Below are 22,284 nucleotides of genomic sequence, written 5' to 3' on the forward strand. Positions count from 1 at the left end.
TGTTTAAGGGGTTTGTAAGCCGTATAAAGCTTCTAGATACATTAGCTTTCTAATGAATCTAGCATTAGAATGCTCAGATCATAACACTTCCCAAACAGAAATCTTCAATGAGTCCTAGACTATAATGTAAAATAATTTGATTCTGAGATTGTTACAGCTATGAAGTACTAATAAAACTTTTGTCATTTGGGCAGAGAGAATCTTTGAAGATCATGAAAACTTAGTTGAAAATCTTCTAAACTGGACAAGAGATAGTCAAAACAAGCTTATATTTGTGGAACGTATAGAAAAATATGCACTTTTCAAAAACCCCCAGGTAAGCTTAAAAAATCTTATAAGATTGAAATGTAGTTTATTTGCTATTTTGACCTAATCAGATAACTTTTTTGAAAAATGGGCAACTTGATGACAAGTATATATATAGCACCATAGGATGATTTACTTTCTGGCTTGTATAGATATCCTAACAATCAAAATGTAAGCATTTAGTTAATAAATACATCTGGTAGTTGTAGTTTTCAGTGACAAAAAACAAAATATTTTTTTAAAAGAGGCAGCAATATGTGTGTAACAAAGGAATATATAGAATTTCAGGTTTTCAGTCATAAATTTATCTTTTATACTAGATCTTAAATTTAATGTCTTCATTTTCTCTTTCAGAACTATCTCCTGGGGAGAAAGGAAACATCTGAGATGGCAGACAGAAATAAAGAAGTGCTGCTGGAGGTATAATTGTAAATTTTTTTAATGTTATTTTCAAAAATATAATAGGAAAGCTGTTGTTATCAATTTAGTAAATAGTACATATGCTTTGCAACTTGAATCTGTTATTCTCAGAAATTAAAACAGTCTTTTGCCAAATTAGTATCTAGGATTATAACAGAAATTGTGTTTTAATTGTTGAAATTTTGTTTTGATGATTCTTTGTATCATCATTACTGAACCCAGCCTTGTAACCAAAGGATTTGAAACAAAAACAACTCATATAGCTACCCTTCTGACTGTATATATAACATTCTGCACTTGTACCAATAGTACCAACATTTACACCAAAGAAAGGAGAGAGATATGTTTGTTCATCTGATTTCTGGGACAAAGATATTGACAATTTTGATTTCTTAGAATTTGACTTCCTTTTAGAGTTGTTTTCGCTTATATTATTACAACCAGAGCATAATATTCTTCTACCAGTATCACTTGATGCAAAGCCTTTATTATAGTCCAGTAATATTCCTTTATATTCTTTTTTTTAACATAGCATCCTTTTCAAAAGTAGAGACTTTTTTTCTAATATAGATTGTTATCTAAGCAATGTAGATTAATAGAAAATCTGATAGTATTATACAATATATACAGTGGAGAGTTTTTAAAGTATAACCCATTTGACCTTTTTTTTTTTTTTTAATTTAAATTTCTGGGACTATTTTATTGCAATTACAATACAGTATTTGGTTTTCTGTTGAGAGATTTATTTCTAATTGTCACAACTAAATATTTTGTGAATGATTAATCTTTGAGGTGTTTAAATAGTATAGTGCTTCTGTTAAATGGCACATTTTATTTAACTATAAATAAAATATAATAAATACAAGTTTTTAACCTTTTTTTTTGTGTCAAATTTCACCAACTTGACTTCACCAGCTGAGAAGATCCCTTCTAAGAATAATGTTTTTAAATAATTGAAGGAAATGCTAAGGTTCATGAAAATAAAGCAGCTTAGATGGTACAGGAGATAGAGTGTCAGGCCTGGAGTCAGGAGGACCTGAGTTCAAATCCAGTCTGACATTTACTACTTGTGTGATCCTAAGCAAATCACTTAATCCCATTTGCCTCAGTTTGCCACTAAAGTGGCAGACCACTCTAGTACCTTTGCCAAGAAAACTCCAAATAAGGTTCCAGAGTTGGACAAGACTGAAACAACTAAACAATAACTTAAAAAAACAAAGGTGTAATATTTTTCCCATCCAAGTTCACAGAGGTAACTATGAACCCCAGATTAAGAATGCCATAATTAGAAGGCTTACAAATTGCTTTACACACTATCATTGTGGGGGTGAATTTTTCAGAGATGTAGGTATAAAAGGATTAAAAAACTACTGGTGTTTATAATAATTTACATGAGATATTTCATGGATAGGAAGATGTTAACAAAAACTAGTCAAAACAGCTGTAGTGCCAGACATGGAGACAAGATGATCTAGTTAGAATTCTGCCTCACATACTAGCAATTTGACCCTGAGCAAATCATTTAACTTTTAGGGTCTGTAATATGAAGATTGAACTTGGTTAAAGCTCCTTCCACTGTGTGTGTGTGTGTGTGTGTGTGTGTGTGTGTGTGTACAGGTAGCATGGTTTCAACATATAATAAAGACAATCAATTTCATGCTAACATCTTATATCATGTGAATAAGTTTATTTTGACAAGTTAAGAATTATAATCCTTTCTACTTTCTTCATTGTTTTGTTTCAGGAGTGTTTTTGTGGGAGTTCTGTGACAGTCCCAGAACTTGAAGGAGTATTGTGGCTGAAAGATGATGGCAAGAAGTCCTGGAAAAAACGCTATTTTCTTTTGCGAGCTTCTGGTATCTACTATGTTCCTAAAGGAAAAGCAAAGGTGTGTTCTTTATAGTAAAGATGTTTAATTTTTTTATTGATATTGCTTTTGTTATTTGGTGGGTTGTTTGTTTTGTTTTTGTATTGTATTGTTTTTTAACCTCAAAGACATTTTCCACCAAACTTTGTCACAAAGAAAAACATAAAACTGACAAAGTAGCCGGTACTACTTATCAAGAATACACAAGCTACATGCATAGTCCCTCACATCAGGGCAAATATGAGAGAAATCTGTTCATCATCTATGCTTAAACACCAAGACTGTTCACTTAAATTAATCTGAGTTTAACTGCTTTTTAATGTTATTTTTATTTATAATAGCCATTGTATTTTGTTTGCTCGCTTCTGCTTTCTTCACTTTGATCAATTCATAATTGTACTCTTGTGTTTTCCTCAAATGCTTTATATGTATTGTTTCCTATAAAACATTTCCCTTCAGTTATGTTCATACATAGCAGTTTGTTCATGCATTTTTCTGTTGATGAATAATCATTTTCTTTCTAGTTTTTTTTTTTCACCATAAAAAAAAGTATTGCTTTAAGTATTTTGCTCAATATTAAACTTTTTATTTTCTATCTGAGTTCCTATATATGTGACCTTTTGTGGAATCACTGTGTATAATCAGTTTAGTAATTTATTTTAATATAATTATAAATTTTGTTAGCATAGTTTCTAGCCAATAGTATTAGTGTGTCTGTCTTCCCACAGCTCTCCCAAAATTAGCTGTCTTTGTCCATCATATTGTCCAATCTTATTGATTAGAGTAAAACTTTCTAGTTGTTTTAATTTGCTTTTTTTATTATTAGTGTTTTTATGTATTTTGCATACTGAGAAAATTAGCCTGGTCAGAATTCTCGTTTTTATTATATTGACACAAACCAACTAAGAGCATAGAGTATACCTCCAATCCTTAACTTTTTTTCTAATTTAGGAAACATTTTATAATTCAATTTAAATAGGCATTGAGTTTGTTTTGGTAAGTGAACTCCCAATTATTATATGCAAATATAATTAGAAAGCATATAGCATCACCATTTACTTAATAGGGAAGCAAAAGGAACTGCTACCACAGATAGCAATATATTCATGAAAATACCTAAGTCGTGAAAATAAAATTTGTCACATTTCTCATAAATCTGGATTACACTGTCTCATCAATTCACTAAGAGATATGGTGAAGAGTGAGTGCACGTTTCAGAAATATGAATTACTCATAAGTAATTACTATTTTAACATTTATTATTTTCCTCTTTTCTTATCTCTGCCAATCTGATGAGTGTGAGGTAGTACCTCAGAGTTATTTTAATTTGCATTTCTCTATTTATTAGTGATTTAGAATATTTTTTTCTTTTGGCTATTAGTAAGTTAGATTTTTTTCCTCTGGAAATTGTTTCTTCATAACCTTTGACCATTTATCAGTAGGATGACTCTTATTCTTGTAAATTTGACTCCCTCTCCTCCCCCTGTCCTCCCTCCCATTTCCTGTCCTTTTTTCCCCTAATTTTAGCTCCACTAATTTTTGTTTGTGCAAAACTTTTTTCATTTTTTATAATTAAAATTATTCACTTCACCTCTTGTAAATTTCTATCTCGTTTGCTCATGAATTTTTTTCCTATCCATAAATCACACAGGTCAGATGACTTTTAGAGTATTGTGTTCCGTTTTAGATATGTGCATTTTAAGGATGTTGACAAGATCAAAAGTGAAATAAATATAGTGAAAGCTCATTCACCTTGGTTCTAGAAGGTAGAAGTAGAGGTAGTAGGTAGAAGTTATAAAGATACAGATTTAGAGTTAGTGTATGAACTTCCCAAAGAATGTGTATTCTTCCCTTATCCATAGATCTCACTGGTAAAATATTCCTTACTACCTAATTTGTTTTGATATGTATCCATTTTGACCTGATCTTGGTTAATAGTATATACAATGTCAGTCTTTATGTGGATTTTGTCAAATTGTGTTAGTTTTACCAGCAATTTTTGTGAAATGGTTAAGTTCTTGTCCTAAAAATTTGGATCTTTGGGTTTATAAAACACTAAATTGCTATTGGATCATTTACTGCTGTTTGTTGTGTACCTAATCTATACTGATCCACCACTTTCTTAGCCAATACAGAGTGCTGCTGTTGTGGTTTTGGTGGGGGTTTGCAGGGGAAGCAATCAAGATTGAGTGACTTGCCAAGGATCAGTTTATAAGGGGTTTAGCCCAGATTTGAATTCCAGTCCTGACTCCAGGGCTGATGTTCTATGCACTGTGCCACCTAGCTGCCCCCTTTTTATAATTTACTTCTCTTTTATAATACAGTTTAAGATCTAGTACTGCTAGAACACCTTAATATGACAATAGATAATTCTGATATCTTCTGAAAACTATTTATATCCTATTTATATTTATATCCTTTGACTATCAGTTGGGGAATGGTTCTTATTTTTATAAGTTTAGCTTAGTTCCCTATTCTTACTGACCTTATTGTGCTCATGCTGGAGAAAGGTTATAAGGATATTAAGAATGTAGTACTGTATTCAGTACTGAATCCTTGTTAAACATCTGAAAATCCACATGGGATATATAGAATCCATAGAAATATAATAGTAGGAAATTCCTTCATGCATAATGCAAACCTCTTAATATGCTGTATTTTTTTAAAATACCCTTCTCCAAAAAAAATACACTTACATATCTGTAATTTTTAACCTAACTATACTTTTTAAAATTGAATTTTCTTTAACAAGCAAAAAAAAAAAGTAAATAAATATTTTTCAAAATGTTATGAAAAGGGGTTTTTCTTTAACACATATTACATATATTTTTACGTATATTGGGTTCTATGTGTGTTGAAGTCCCTTCAGTTCTAAAATGCTATAACTAACTAAGGATGTTTGGTGATGGATAGGTGTCATGAAGGAGAGAAGAGAATCAAAACACCAGGCTTTTTATACTTTTAGATCAGGCAATTAATGATGCTGCTGTTAGAACTGAGAATAACTGGAGAAAGAAGCCAGCTTCAAAGGGAAAATTATAAAACTCAATCTGATTAATGTAGTAGAATGAAAAAACATTGTAGGCAGTTGAAAATATGGGGCAAGGCAACAGGTGAGAGAGAAGGGCTAGAGATGTAGTCTTTGAAGATAGAGTAAATGAACTTACATAGAATAAGCCTGGCTTTAGTATATACCCCTAGTTAGGAAGTACTGTATAAATTGTTGCTAACTTTTGTTTGTGTATTAGGTTTCTCGGGACCTTGTATGCTTTCTTCAGCTTGATCATGTCAATGTTTACTATGGACAAGATTATCGGAACAAATACAAAGCACCTACAGACTATTGCTTGGTCCTGAAGGTAACTTGTTTGATGATTTCTTAAGAATTTCTTATTAAAGTTGCATAGTAGATAGGATTATCTATAATATTATCTTAGTGATATAAGCACCCAAACTGTCTTTATCTGAAATAATACTTTAATTTTTAAAAAGCAAAAGAAAAATAATAAAGGTAACAATATTAAGAATTGCATGTTATACCAGAATTAAAATTTTAGTAATATAAATGGATACTGATGTTTCAGCATCATATTCTATTATGTATAATACAATTTAATCTTATTTCTTGTTATCTAAAATACACATTTGTCTTTAAAAAATTAAAGTTAGTCCATTATGTGGGACAAAAATTCAGCTCAGCTCCTGAAAATTTTTTTTCCATTTAGCTAGTGTTCTTTACTAAAGGGAACCATCAGAGGGCACCATCGTCTCAGTTAAATTTCACTCCACTTTGATCCACTGCAGGAGTAATATTAAAGTAAATCATTCCATTAAACTACCAATTCCATTATTGTGCCCTACTTCTGAATTTTTTGTGGTGTTTTACTTTTGCCAGTTACCTCCATGAAGTTTTCCAATCCAGTTATTCCTTCACATTAGAGAGAGGGAGAAAATTAATATATATTTTGAATAAATTTAATTAAAGTAAAAAATATGCTATGTAGCTGTCATTTTTATTTATCAAGATAAAATTAAACCAATTCTATTTACAAATGAAGCAGAGATATATCATCCGTAACGATATTTAGAGCTAATACAGTATCTAAAGCTCTGGCTTTAGAATCAGTTTCAGATTCTACTTCAGATGATTAAAAGCTTGATCCCCTGGGCAAGACATTTATCCATTCTAAGTCTTCATTTGCAAAAGGTGGATTACAATAGTCTCTGCCATCACTAGGGTTTTTTGGCAGCCTTAAAGTTAAGGATTTTTACCTCTAAAGTACCAATACAATCTGTCCTTTTTAAAAATTATCAATTTCTCCCTTATCGTTTCATTTTGTGTATGGGTGTTTCTTCCCCACTCTCCTTCCCTGTTCACTACTACCACTTTATCAAAAAGGGAAAATATGATTCACTCCTCAGCCACGTGTGTATTTACTAACAGGATACGTGGATAGTGTAGTAAATCACTAGAGCACCCAAGACAATGGTTCTTAAACTTTTGGTTCCACAGACTAGTACTAAAATCCAAGAAGCTATATCTATCCTTCTTGTATCTTGTACCTAATTGATCCTTTCCCTGATATCTCCCAAATAAATCTTTTTTTCTTCCCTGCTTTGGAGAAAGAGGAAAAAATTTAAAAAGCAGGGGAAATGGAGTATGAGCTCTAGACAGCAAGATAATATGGTGAGGAATGCTGAGAAATAGCAAGTTTCAAATTACATATATTGAGTTAATTTAGAAACAAAATTACAGCTCATTTCTTAACCCACACTCTGAACACTCACTACTACTACTGCCATCACTACTGCCATCACCACCGCCATCACCATCACCACCATTTTCATTATCTACGTGTGTTTATATTTTTGGACAAATTATTGAGAAAGACTTTCTTTGGTAAGTAACAGAAAGGATCAGGACTAGCTTAAATTATCTTTTTCATAGCCTTTCCGAATCTCATTTGTACCTTCATGGAAATTCAGTTCAGTAAAATTGTATTGAATCAAGTTGGCAGCATTTGAATTAAATGAATCAGGTTGTCAATGCTAGTTGTAAGTAAACTTAAGAGAAAATGATTCTAATTTCTGAGTTTGCTAATTTTTCTGTACTGTAGGCACTGGTTATGTTTAGTCTTCATGATACGTCTATACACACCTGTTTATATGTTAAATGACAAGTAAAGATTAAGGGGAAATCAGTCTATTTGCTTTTAAAAGGAAAAAAAAATCACAATAATTTCTGCAAAAATAATGAATTTAATCAACACAAAATATAAGTTTCTCAAATGAAAAACAAAAGTTCATTTTATTAGACATGATATATAGGAAAGCAAGAATGATTAACATTTTTGAGAAGAGTATGAACATGAAACTTGAAGTATCACTAGTAAAAGAAATGTAATATATATATTGAAGCCATAGATGTAATAATATATGATAGGTTTATGTATGAACCATTTTTAAAATTCAAAGAAACTATTTTCAATTACAAATGCTTTCAAAGTATTAAGGGGGTGATTGATGTCTCTGTAATTATCTTTGACTTTCTAATTTAGAGTTGTGATTTTATAGCACCACATGTAAAGCTGTTGATTTACTCAAGGGAATTGTCTATTTAAATGAAATTTTAGGCAAAAGACAAAGAAAAGGAAATAGTGACTTAAGTCTGATTTCAGAAAAAGCTTATCAAAAATTATTTTGTATCCTAATTCTCTTACCAGGTGATTCTTCTAATCTGTGTTATATTTAAAATGAGATGAAGATGTGTGTGGTTTGTTTTTTAGTGGAGAAATATATATAAAATTTTTTCAGTCATTATTAAGTAAAGGATTTATAACTGACCCAACACCCTTCCACACATTTCATACTCTTACTGGCTGTCTTTTTGTGGCTTTTTTTCTTCCTCCTCCAAGACTGACCTTCATCTAGTCAATCTACTTTTATCCTTGTTTGAAAAAAGTTTAAGAGAAGCTAAGAACAATGTGATTTCCCCTAAATCATAAACAGTGCTAAGGATATCTCTTGTACAGCTGATGTTAACCAGTGAACTGTAGTTGCACTCAGAACAACTGGTGATAGACTAACAATTTCCTTTTCTTTTTTGGAAAGTTTGCTAAAATAGATCAAGCGATATTATAGATATAATTTATCTAAATTTTAGCAAAACATTCAGAAAGCTCTCATGCTATTTTTGTGGGGGGAGGGGGAATGGAGATCTGTAGTCTGTATGATGATATTCCATGATAGTGGATTTAAAACTGCTTGAATCGATATGTTAAGCATAATTTAGGAACACTACTGTATAATCAGGATGATTGGAATTAATGCCATATAACTGTCTGTTGAAGGAATGGGAAATCATCTGAAAAGAAATAGCATAGCAGACAGGGTGAGGAGAAAATGATAACTCTCTTCCAGTTAGGGCCCTTTCTCAGAAGAGAAATTACATTTTTTTTTTCTCTTTGTCCCTGGAGGGCAGATGCTGAACCAAAAGAGAAAACTTGCAAATGGGGAAATTTAGGTTTGGTATATGGGAAAATTTGCTATCAATTAGAACTAACCAAAATGGAATGAGTCATTATATGAAGTAGTGGGCTTCCTTACTAGAGACATTCAAGCAATGAATGGATAGCCATTTGTTAGATAAAATCTAGAATTCTTGTTCAGATAAACACTGAGGGTCTCTTCTAATCATAAGTTTCTGTATAAGACTATGAGTGAGTGTTAGAGGAAAGACTGGAGTCCAGATACTGCCTTACTCCAAGGCCAGTCCTTTCCACTTTACCATACTGCCTATGTGGAGCATATATTTTCAATTTTGATCATGATAGAAGTTTGTTTTTAAATATTTAGCTTTGAGGCTAGAAATTTAATCAAATTTGCTGATTTTTCTCTCACTCTGTAAACGAACATCTAATATGCAGGATTGTTAAAAAGAAATGTTTTACAACCTTAAAGCACTCCAGAATTTTGAGATATGAATTGTTAGACATGTCTAAGGTATTCCTGTGTTCTTACAAATCAACATAAAAACCATAAGAGAACTTTCTAGCATCATAAAATTACCAAGTTAAAGCAGCTAAATAATTATAAAATCACCAACTTAAAGCAGTAAGTGGGATTTTAGAAAACTTAATCAAATCTCTTTTATTAAAACCATCCCTATGGTTTTAGCATGGCCAAGGAATTGGGCCAAAGTTGGACATAGGAGTGCAATGGGCTGGAGCCCTGAGGAACGTCAGCAGTTCTTTTATAATACCATATCTGCTAGTGGTGGCGTATGGCAAGAAAAGTGAAAAAAGAAAAAGTGAAAACTGTCTCCAAAGAATTATACAGTAATATCACAAAAAAAGCAATTGATGAGGCATAGTGGGTATGAGCAAGCCACAATAACTAGCTAGTGAGGAACTGAGGGGAACAAAGAATAAACGACTATCATCAAGGAATTAAATGGTGAGAAGAAAATAGGGTCATGTTACATGGCACAGGGTGGCAGTGATCCCTTGGTGAGTTTGCACTGAGAAAAGAAATGAAGGAAGTCTCTTGTACAGGTGGCAAACTCGTGAGAAAATATGGAAAAGAGTTGCAAAGGATGGACAGATCTGGATGGTTGCAATCTAATGATATAAAACATCTTTTCTAAACAATTTATGACCATTGTGTGGCTTTATTTGAAGCATAAGCTGTCTTGTTCCTTAAAATCTAACATAAGTCTAAAGATAACTTTCACTACAAAAGTAATTGGTAAATCACTATGATTTCATTAGTTTAGGGAAAATTGCTGGATGGGGAAATTCAGTGCAAATTAGCACCTTCTCTCAATTTAGCCTAAGACAGCTGTAAAGCACTGAGAGTTGAGACTACATTGCCTGTGTGAAGAGAGGCAAGGCTTTTGTACCAAGGTCTTCCTGGTTCTGAGGCTGGCTGGCTGTCCTTTATGACACTCTGAAACTTCTGTCTCTCTTTATATATTTATACACATATACATACAACCCTACACCCTTTCCCAAGTTCATTTTAGAGATATAATCTACATAAGCATTAGTATAACACATATTTCTGCACAGAAGGTGTTTGATCTACTTAGTTTAGAAGAACTTTTCCTACCCCAGAGTTCTCTATATCAATGAAATCACAAGTACAGTCCCTAACTTTGAATTAGTTTCATCCAGAATAGAGATGAAACTTTAGAGGTGAATTTCTTGTTTTCTGTTCATTGTTCTAACTTATCACATGGAAATAATGTTTCTGCAATACACACTTTTGGCAAAGGGAACAGAATAGAAAGTAGCAATGAAATATATTTTAAAATGGGCATTAAAAATTTTACTATTTACTCATACTAAGCAATCTGTCATTGTCTTGGTTTATTTATACAGTTTGGTTCACAGGAAAAACTATTCTTTTTCCCTTTCCTAATTTTCATAGATTGAAATTGAAATTGGTTTTGTTTCTTCCATAAGATATTTTGTTATTCTGCAGAATAGATATATACAAAAGATTTTCTGGAAATGCCCTGGGATATATCTACTTCATTTATTAGGTTAACCCTAATTCATATATCATATTCCAGGAGTAAACACAAGATTTTAAAGAAATAACCTAATTGTTTTAACTGTTGTCAGGGTGACCTTAATTTTTGTTTCAGGATTTGATTTTGTTATCTTGAAGTTACATTTGAAATTTTCCTTTTCAATATTTTCTTTTTTACTCCAGCACCCACAGATCCAAAAGAAATCTCAGTATATCAAGTATCTTTGTTGTGATGATGTTAGAACTCTGCATCAATGGGTAAATGGCATCCGGATTGCAAAGGCAAGATTTCCTTTAACATTTCTGATGGGTTCTTATGCAATTCAGCAAATATTTATCAGGTGCCCATTATGGACACAATATATTGTGCTAGCTGCTAGGGGTGCAAGACTGAAAAACAGACTTTCTGCTCTTGGGGAGACATCATTTTCTTGTTATGAAATGGGAGTGGGGAAAGGTGGTGGTAATCAGAAAAGGCTAACTGGAGAAAATAGCAAAATGAGCTAAGCTTTGAAAACAGATTTCATTAGATAGAAATAGAAAGGAAGTATGTTGCTGATGCAAGAATGGCATTCATGGAGTCAAGAGAAAGTAAGACAAACTGGGGAATCATCCAATTTGGATAATATGCAACAAGAAGAAAGTAGTAGGAAATAAGCTTAGAAAGGTAGACTGGAAGTTTATACTTTATCTTATAGTCAGAAAATCAGCTAAAGGTTTCTGGGTTGCTGGAATGACATGGTCATTTGTGTGCAGTATAAATGAACAACAGCTAGATGATCAGATCTGGAATGTCCTAGGAATCAAAATCAAACTTACTGGTTTATAAATTGTCAGACTATTCTCCACCATTTTTTAATTATTTTTTTTTCCACACAAAGATCCACTTTCTTTCCTTTCAACTTCCCCTCATTAAGAAAAGAAAATTTCTTTAACAAAGAAAAAAAATTCTGTTATAACACATATGTTTATAAAATAAATTCTCACATTAACTGTGGGAGGATCTGGATATTTGTCTTTCTCCAATCTTTAGGTATCTCTCCCATTTTCTGTGATCTTTTTTTTTTTTAAACTAAGTGTCTCAAGTAGTTTTTTCATTAATTGTGGATGTAGTTCATTTGGGCTAAGTAACTTGAATTCAATAAAGACAACTAGATGCTAAGTTATTATCTGCTTACTTATCTTGAATATCAACTCCTTGTTAAGTCATTCTTCTGGTCAGAAAAAACAGAAGTAAAGTAAAAATTGTTCTGCCTTTTCTCTATAGGCAAGTCAGCCTAATCCCTTCTGTCCCAATAAAGTCTTGTTTTTTAATTAATTCTTCTTTTCCTTTCAGTGGAGGAGAGGGATGGACCTGTGGTTTCATTGGTACAATGAATCCTTAGGTGAACAAGATTCCCTTTACTAAATATAGGCTGACACATTGTCTAAAACTTAAGAATCTTAGAGCAATTTAAAAGCTTCCCTGTCCAGCCACAGTATCTTCTGAGTTTTCACAGTGCATACATACACTGTTTTCATAGATTATACATGGCTCAGATATTCTCCCTCTGTTAAATCTGGCCTTTCATCTGTACATTCCTTTTAAAATAGAAGTAGCTGGTAAATTGCTTATATGTCTATCTATACCAGGCTCTTACTCTAATTCTCCAGAATTGCCCCCGTCCTACCAGAATATTCTACTCCCTGTGGAATTTTACATAGGCCTCCTGGCCTTCTTACAGCAGAGCTTCCTACTTTTAATTGATTAGTTCTGCCAGAACCTCCGTTTTAAATAAAGTGTCCAGGCCAGTTTTCATCCTTCTTTGAATTTTTTCAACCATGTCCCAGTCCAGGACTTTCTCCTCTCTCCCTTTCCTATTTCTTGGTATGTGTTTTTATTTCTGCTTGTATTTGTATTCCTAGCACTTAGCATTGTGCCTAGCACTTAATAGTTGCTTGACTCTTTAGACAAATTATATTTTAAGTTTCCACTAAGGATCTTGTTTCCTTCTGTGTCTTCAGAATTTCATTCTTGGGTTGATTTCTCATTTTAGTCTTTAGTTCAAGAGATCCTACCTTTTTTTTTTTCCTGTGAACCCCTTTAAATCTCCTTTCTCAGCTTTTGGGATACATTATGTCCAGATTTTTTTCTCTTTAACAAACTCTCAAAAGGGAATGATCACTTACCCCTTAGGGAACCATCATTTCTATTTCAGCAATCTGTTGGCTCCCTGTTAGCAAGAGTCAGGTCCATGTCCAAAAAATGTCTCTTTCTGCATTTTAAGCCCATTACATCTCTCTCAGTCCATAATTGAAACTTTAGAATCCTGGTCATACATTAACTTGATCAGAGTTAATTAATCCTTTCAAAGTTCTTTGTCAATCCATGCATGTCTTTGCAGATTTCTTTTAAACCAGCCCTTTCTTCATTTCCTATAGCACATTCATTGTATTCATATCATATTTTGTTCATTCTCTTAATTGATGGTTATCCCCTTAGCATCTAGTTTTTTTGTCACATACATAAAAGAGCTGTTATAAAGCTTGATCTCAATAGGGAATAGACCTAGTAGTAATGGCATCAGTATTACCAAGTCAAAGAATATGTTCAATGACTTTGGGGGCAGAGGTCTAAATTATTTTCTAAAATGCCACAGTCAGTTCCTATCTCCAGCTGTACACTAGTGTATTTGTTTTCCACAACCTAACAATTATAATTTTACATTTTTGTCATCTTTGCTTAATCTGAAGGGTATGTAATAAAATCTCAGTGTTGCTTTATTTTGTTTTTTGGTAATAGTTATTTGGAGCATTTTTTCACATATTCCAGAGGTTGAAGAAATCCAGTTATCAGTAGCCATATGAAACTCTGGATATTTACACCTCAATCCTAAGTACCTGGTTAAAATTTTGGGAGCAGATTGTCACTTCTCAACAACTTGAGAACCCCACTTGAAAGTCTCCAGTACTATACACCAACTGGATTCTTAATTACCCATTCCTTATCCTTCAGTTATTCTGTTAAATCAGCAAGCATTTATTAAGCATTACTATTTGACAGGTCCTATACTAAATTGTGAATTTACCAAGAATCACAGAGATCTGGTCCTTACCCTCAGGAAGCTCCCAGGAGAGATTTTATCTAGAAAGCACTTGAAGTGAAAAGAAGTAGAAAGTTTTGCCTCTTGCAGAAAGTGAGATTTGAACCGAGTTTTAAAAGAATCCAGAGGAACTCAAAAGAGAGGGAAAAAAATACTAGAATTTCAGGAATAGATGGTATTAGTTAATTCAGAAGTGATAAGGCTAGTATCTCATAGACTATATAGAAGAGAATGAAATATAAAAAGACTGGAAAAGTAGAAAGGGACCAGATTATGAAAGGCTTTAAAATACAAACAGGATTATATTTGCTAGGTGCTGGGGGATATTATAAAAATACAAAGAATGAAAAAGACTTTTCTGTTTCAGAATGAAACCAACTTTTTTCTAACTTACCTTACTTTGCGCCTTGTCTTGCCAACTACTTTTTCATTTTTCTGCTCTAGCCTTCCTCTTCAGGTTCTACTCCCTGATCCTCCTTGATTCCTTCTCCTTAGCCCCTTTACATATTCCTTTCTTACTTTTGATCCTCTTTCATCCTAAAAGTAGAATCCTAGACAGATATCTCTTGAATTCCCCTTGAATCCTTCACGCATAATTACTTCACTGGTCCAAACAACTTTAAATCACCTGCTGGATTTTCTCCTTTTTCTGTTAAAATCTTTTTCTCTTCTCCTATGCCTTCTCCCTGGAAACCAAATACTGCAAAAAGGTCAAGGATGAGGACTGAGAAAATATCATTTGATTTGGTAATTATGAAGTCATTGGTGGCATTGGAGAGAACAATTTCATTAAGGTGGTAGGGATAAAGACCAGATTGAGGAGCATTAGTTATGTGTAGGTTGAAATTTAGCAATGAGAAAAACGAGAGATAGAAGTATCATTTGAAGGTTTTTCAGAAAATTAGTGAGTTCTATTTGTAGACAGAAAAGAATTATATTTTTGAAGGAAGGAAAAGAGACAGAGAACAATGGAAATTACAAAAGAGAGGGGATCTAGAATAATAGGAAAAAAGTCTTGACGAGGAGGAGGGTCACCTCTCATTGATGAATAGATATTAGTATAATATCTTCTTATTGGTTGAAGTTTAAACTTCTAAATCTTAACTGACAAATGATCATAGAGTACTAAATAAAGTCAAAGTGTTGTTTATTTGAATTTGAAATACCTTGTGATTCTTTTGGAGGAAATATTCATTTTTTAATGGTGCTTTTAAAAATTGCTTTTATATTTACTCCTGAAAAGCTTCTGAGTAATCTATAGATGTAGACAACTGTTGCTTATTGGAATATTTCGTCCTCTTTCTGCCTGCCTAGAAATTATACTTAGCCATATAGATTGCAGTTTAATTCATTCTAACAGTTTGGCATGGTGAGAAAATTCTTTAAGAGAAACTTATAAATCAATTAGCAAAAACACACTTTTTCTTCCTTCCACACCAATTAAATTCAAATGAAGTAAAAAATTACTCTTTTCTGTTTAGTATGGAAAACAGCTCTACCTAAATTATCAAGAAGCCCTAAAGAGAACAGAGTCAGCCTATGACTGGACCTCCTTGTCTAGTTCCAGTATCAAATCTGGATCAAGTTCTTCTAGCATCCCAGGTAAAAAATTCCCAAAGTACTACTTCACTATTTTTCCTAGACTGATATTTCAGTCTTTAAAGCAGGAATTCCTAACCCATTTTGTGTTGTGGTCTCCCTTAGACCATAAGTGTGGTGAAATTTATGGGCCCCTTCTCAAAATAATGTTTTCAAATCTATAAAATATGTAGGATTAGAGGAAATGGATTGTGTTAAAATGGTTATTTAATAGTTTAGAAAATTAACTTCAACTTTAAACTTTGTTTAGCCCTTTCCAAAGACTGATAAACTCTCTATTTCAATGTAATCTCAGTTGTTGGCCCTTTTAACAATAATAATTTTGTGTGTTCCATTTTTAAATTTCTCAGTACTAGGCTTTTGTCTCTTAATTACAATGTGCTATTTCTTCAGAACAGAAAGCTGAGATTACTCAAATTATGAAGTTGAGTATCTTCAAAATGGAAAACTTACCATTTGAGGATAATACTATTCAAAAATCTCAAAAACAGGGAGGAAAAAAAAAAAGATAATTTTCATGGTTCTGTTGCTTACTATAGTTTTTAATCAATGAACATTTTCTTTAAAAATCCTGTCTTCCCTAAATTTCTATGAGAGCTATAAAAAAAATAAATAAGAAGTAGCAGTCTGTTCTTGCAAGACAATCTTTTCATCACTATTATGTGAGAAAAATTAGTCAGAGAACAAAATTGAGAAGAGTATAGACTAAAAAGTCAATGAGCGTATGGTATAGGAATATACCAAAAAAGAAATAAAAGAGCAAATATGGCCATTATAAATAGAAATGTCATGATGCTATATTTTAATTCAATATCTTTCAAATACATTTCATTGTGTACAGTGTGGGGATAGACTTTTTTCTCTAGTTTAAAAAGTTCTTTAAGAATAAGTCATATAATCAGATCTGAAAGGGATCTCAAGAAATTATTGGATGCAAAACTTTGTTTTCAGCACACAATAATTGAGTATATGCTTTATGCAAAATATTGTTTTAGTATTGAAGAAAATACAATTAATTTTCTTATTAAATAAAATGGAATTCATGATTAAGCTGAGGAATAATACAAAGAAAAAGGTAGTAGTAAAAGCTCCCTTTTACAAATGAGGAAGCAACAGCCCACAGAAGCTTTGGCTTGCCCCTGTTGATGATAAGGATTGGAGAAAGGAAGGCATTAGACTTTTTCTTCTTAATGGTGAAGAATGATTATTAAAGTATGACTTAGCGATTTCTTAGATTTTTTTCACCCCACATACCAGCAATACATATGGTCTGCAACCTGATGGCCACAAACTGCTACTGAGGAAACTACAGGAATGTAATATAGAAGGGAAGATAACTCTTCCTGATTTATTCAGTAACTAGCCAAGATACAATATGCTCTCACATATTCTCATTCATTCTCATTCTTTTTCTCTCTTTTTATCTCTTTCTTCTCACTCCCCCTCCCTAAAAGGCACTCATTTCAAAATCTTAATTGATAATGAAGTGAAAACAGTTTAAATCTGTACATTAAATGTAATTTAATCTTACTTTGTCCCATTTCCCACTGTAACAGAACAGACACTAAATAAAAAAAAGCCTCATTTTCTCAATCAAAAGGAGTGAAAATTTATAATTAACTATCATTATTAGTGTTGCTGGGTTTTTTAATTTGGGATTGGAAAATAGAAGGATGTAAGACCTTGTCCTATGGGGAAAAAAAGTTGGTAGGCTTTTTAATACTGAACCAAAATGTTTCCTTATTTGGATTTCTATTTGTCTTTGAATTTGTTCAAATTCAAAAAAAATTATTCTTTGATTTGCTGAATGACTGAATACTAATAATATGCTTTTTATATAATTAGTGAATTGGTATGTTCTACAGTAGACTTGAGATTTACCACTTTTAATCGAGAAGCATTTTCTAGTGGAAAGTATTTCATTTTATCATTTGAGTGGTAAATTGACACTTATTTTGTAAGAGATTTCTCTAATACACTTATTCCTCCCTCGGACAGGCTTTTTAAAAAAGAGTTTAATTTTTTAATTTAAACAGAGTCTCAGTCGAATCACTCTAATCAGTCTGATAGTGGAGTTTCTGACACCCAGCCAACAGGACATATTCGTTCCCAAAGTATCGTGAGCTCCATCTTTTCAGAAGCTTGGAAACGAGGGACTCAATTGGAAGAGTCCAGCAAGGTAAAAGGTCTCTTTCTAGCATGCATATAGCAAATCTCAAGATGCTTTAATGAGAATAGACTTCATTGCAATGTTGCTCTGTCTTTTTTTTTTTCCTTTTTTTTTTTTTTTAAGAACTCTTCCTTTTCAGTTCTGTTTTTTTAATATCTTTATGATTGTAGGGAGTCACTATTTTATGTTTAAATAGATGTTATCAAATCAATTACTCATTGATGGGTCAAGGAGAATTTATTCAGGCTGTTGCTTACAAGCCTCTTTGCTTCATTTAATTTCTTACTTTTATGGACTATTTTCTTGCTCATTCACCTCTTCCACAAAGTAAAAGAGGAAAGGAATGGGTTTTTAAAACTTTTATCCCTGAAAATTGTGTTCCTGAGTCATACCTCCATGTTGAATTGGACACTTCTTCCTGAATTATTAAGTCAATGAAAAATCTCAGATATGGAATAGAGCTGAACATCTGATCCAGTGGTTCTCAACATTATTTTTGGTCTCAGGACCTTTAAGAACCCTTAAATAATTTATAAAGATAACTATATATAGATAAACTGTATTCGACATTAGAACTGATACATTTTAAAAATATTTCTTTAAAATAACAATGTCTACTGCATATTAACATTTTTTGTAAAAAATAACTTTGCAAAAAAAATTACTGAAAAGAATGGTAGTGTTTTACATACTTTTGCAAATCTTTTTATTGTCTGGCTCAACAACAAAAAGCTGGATTCTCATCTGCTTCTGTATTCAATCTGTTGTTATAAGGTTTTTTCAGTTGAAGAACATGAGAAAAAGATCTGGTCTCACAGTTACATTTGTGAGAAGGGAGAAGAGGGAAGTATTTCAATAGGCAGATATTATCTTAATATTATTATGAAAATAGTTTTGATTTTGTGGACCTTCAGGGATTTGAGGGACTTCCCAGGCTCTGTGGACCACATTTTGAGAATCTTTGGTCTAATCCAATCACCTTATTTTAGAAAAGAGAAAACTGAGATTGAGAGAATTTAAGTAAAATGCCTCAAATCACACTGTAGTAAATAACAGCACTGCATTTCAATCAGTTCCTTGACCTTGGAGGTTATCTAGGCCAAACTTCTGCACATTGCAGAAGTTCTATTACATCTCTGCCAACTGGCCTCTTTAAAATAGCCAGTTGAAGAACTCAATACATTTGCAGCAGTCCATTTCACAACTGCTGTTTCAATTAGGTTTTTATTCAGTAATTATTTTCTAGTGCTGTGATCTGAATTACTTTATACAAATACACTGACGAACTGAGTCAAACTGAAAATTTGCTGTGTAATGCCAGTTTGCTTACCTTTTGGTTATTATCCAAAAGAATTCTAATTCAGAACAAAAACTAATATCAGAAGTAGTTTGGGGAAAATTAGGTGCACCACAGTAGAATTTTTAAAAATTCTTATTCCCTCTTTGTCTTTTAATTTGTTCTGATGAACCAGGAACTATGCTTCAGGTAATTCCATTAATTTCCAGAATAAAATTCTCTAGCATATGAAATCTCTAATGTTACCCATATAGATTTTTATCTACAGACTTGCCCCAAAACAAAGATCCAAAGATTTTGAGTTTTTAAAGGGTTGGCTGTCATTACAAAATAAAAGTTGATTGGAATTGAAGGATTTGAAAGGGATTTTCAAGTCAGAAATGCTGGCAAGCCCCTTTGCAGTGGTGGAGATTGAAGTTACTATTCCTCTTCCTCTGTGTTTCTCCTGTTACCTCAGTCTCAGATGTCTAGAGTGAAGGCTGGCAGAGCTAAGGTCTGCATATCCAAGATGCCTAATATGGGGTCCAGCTAAGGTCTGGGACTATTCTTTGAAACTACGTTAACCTGAGTGATTCACAGAACCAAATCTTACCTACTAACACTTTTATTGAGAGCTGCTTAATCCTTTTACGTGATTATACTAATTAACCCAAAGTTTCAATCTGACAATTTTGAGGTATCTTGTTTAACAAATTGGTTAAAAAATCCTTTGTAATTCTTGCTTTTGATCAATTATCATTACAGTTTAAAACCCCAAAGGTCTTGCCCAAATTATTTAAAAAGTAGGGGAAAAAAAAAAACAAACATTACCCAGGATATTTCTATATCATTTTCAGAATTTAATTGCATCCTTACATTATTAAATTAATTAATCGATGCATTAAATGATGGTGACTCCAGTAGCACTAAGGGACATTTTTTAAGTCATCTGCCTTCTGGATTTCCTTTTCTCAAACCTGTTGAGATTATTCTCATTTATCTCCTTGCTTTTTTCTGTATAATAATGTTTTTTTTTTCCTTGTCGCTCACTGTAATGTTCATGAATCATTTCTTTATATATTTTCCAGTAAAACAAATATAAGGAAAATGTCCCCCTTTTACCTGCATTGCTGGACTTCTGTGCATGTTGGATGCAAGTGTCTCGTACGAATACAAGTGTGTGTGTCAAGCTCAGCCCTGTATGACTGTGCACGCCTGCTGAATATTTCCATGCTCTCATATGTCAGCACTCTAGCATCAGAAAGCCATCCTCATTCATCAAGAAACCCTCCACCAGCACATCCTAAACCTAATCCATGCATCCGCTTGATGCGGGTGCGCTCATGGAGTGAAAGGTTGTCCTCTCTCCTCATGACGAGTCCCTTTCGGGACAGGATGTGCCGCAGTAATAGCCGCAGGCCCCAAAGCGGCGTCCTGTCACTGTCCAAGCCGCTTCCACCCCAGAAGTCCGCTCCCGGGTGGACAGGCCCTCTAGTTCTCCACTTCAGAGCGTAGTCTGAGAGGACTTTTCCCGTGGGTCCCTCCTCCCCAGGGAGCCAAGCTTCCTGCTTCCTCTCATGTGATCTATCCATCTTCATCCTCTTGCTACATCTTCATGCATGTTCCAGGCTCCTTTTTTTTTTTTAAATAGATAAGCAAATTAGAACTGAACTTTATAACTTTTTTTTTTTTGTCTTCCTTGTCTCCCTTTTTTTTTTATACTCCTTTTAGGCCAGAATGGAGTCTTTGAACCGACCTTACACTTCACTTATGCCCCCTTTATCCCCACAGACTAAGACAGTGGCCCCCTATACTGCTTCACAGCCTTCCCCCCCTCTTCCCCCTCCCCCACCTCCTCCCCCACCTCCTCCACCCCCCCCACCGCCCCCACCCCCTCCTCTCCCTAGCCAGGCTGCCCCTTCCTCAGTTTCAGCAGCCACAATGTTTGTGAAATACAGCACGATAACCAGGCTTCAGAATGCTTCTCAACATTCAGGATCTCTCTTTAAACCCCCGCCACCCCTGGGGACCCAGCAAATAGCAGCAGCCTCCCAATCAGGAAAGCCTCAACTGCTGGTGCCTCCTAATGGGGTGGTTCCCCCTCCCCCTCCTCCACCCCCACCTCCTACCCCAGGATCAGCAATGGCTCAGCTGAAACCTGCCCCTTGTGTCCCATCAGTTCCTCAGTTCAATCCCCCCCCTCCCCCCTTGAAAATTCATCAGGTGCAGCAGAACATGGTTCAGGCTACTCCCCCGACTCCCCCACCTCCTCCCCCAGTTCCTGCACCCCCCCCTCCTCAGGCCCCTCCCAAGCCCCTGGTGCCTCACCTCCCAGCCGGTACCAAGTCGGCGTCACCAGTCCCCCTCCCCGTCCCCACCCCTCCCATGCCCCCGGCCAAAAAGCAGCCCGTCTTTCCCGTTCCCCAGATTCCTCCGTCTCCTTCCGCTCTTCCTAGCCCAGTTCCCCCACCGACCTTACCAAAGCAGAGCTTCTGTGTAAAACCACCCCCTTCTCCGCAGTCTCCAGGGCCATCTGTTGTAAAGCAGATAGCCAGCCAGTTCCCCCTCCCCCCACGCCCCCTCCTCCACCCCCACCTCCTACCCCAGGATCAGCAATGGCTCAGCTGAAACCTGCCCCTTGTGTCCCATCAGTTCCTCAGTTCAATCCCCCCCCTCCCCCCTTGAAAATTCATCAGGTGCAGCAGAACATGGTTCAGGCTACTCCCCCGACTCCCCCACCTCCTCCCCCAGTTCCTGCACCCCCCCCTCCTCAGGCCCCTCCCAAGCCCCTGGTGCCTCACCCCCCAGCCGGTACCAAGTCGGCGTCACCAGTCCCCCTCCCCGTCCCCACCCCTCCCATGCCCCCGGCCAAAAAGCAGCCCGTCTTTCCCGTTCCCCAGATTCCTCCGTCTCCTTCCGCTCTTCCTAGCCCAGTTCCCCCACCGACCTTACCAAAGCAGAGCTTCTGTGTAAAACCACCCCCTTCTCCGCAGTCTCCAGGGCCATCTGTTGTAAAGCAGATAGCCAG

The 22,284-nt window shown here is 34.6% G+C and overlaps 1 protein-coding gene across 2 annotated transcripts in view; it reads left to right on the forward strand.

Annotated features, from left to right (window-relative positions):
• The window catches only part of RAPH1 (Ras association (RalGDS/AF-6) and pleckstrin homology domains 1), a 103,995-nt gene that overhangs the window by 74,892 nt on the left and 6,819 nt on the right, over nt 1-22,284 (forward strand). Inside the window, exons 9-16 of one of the 2 annotated variants that reach the window (XM_051983720.1) lie at nt 195-316; nt 661-726; nt 2,471-2,614; nt 5,842-5,952; nt 11,312-11,410; nt 15,693-15,813; nt 17,847-17,989; nt 20,988-22,281. In XM_051983720.1, the coding sequence (XP_051839680.1) occupies nt 195-316; nt 661-726; nt 2,471-2,614; nt 5,842-5,952; nt 11,312-11,410; nt 15,693-15,813; nt 17,847-17,989; nt 20,988-21,884 (1,703 nt within the window). In that variant the 3' untranslated portion in view covers nt 21,885-22,281. Of the gene's footprint in view, nt 1-194; nt 317-660; nt 727-2,470; nt 2,615-5,841; nt 5,953-11,311; nt 11,411-15,692; nt 15,814-17,846; nt 17,990-20,987; nt 22,282-22,284 lie in introns of those variants that run through there. The other variant, XM_051983721.1, reaches the window with a different exon arrangement.

Source organism: Antechinus flavipes, chromosome 3 (assembly GCF_016432865.1).
Source record: "Antechinus flavipes isolate AdamAnt ecotype Samford, QLD, Australia chromosome 3, AdamAnt_v2, whole genome shotgun sequence".
NCBI classification, from domain to species: Eukaryota; Metazoa; Chordata; class Mammalia; order Dasyuromorphia; family Dasyuridae; genus Antechinus; species Antechinus flavipes.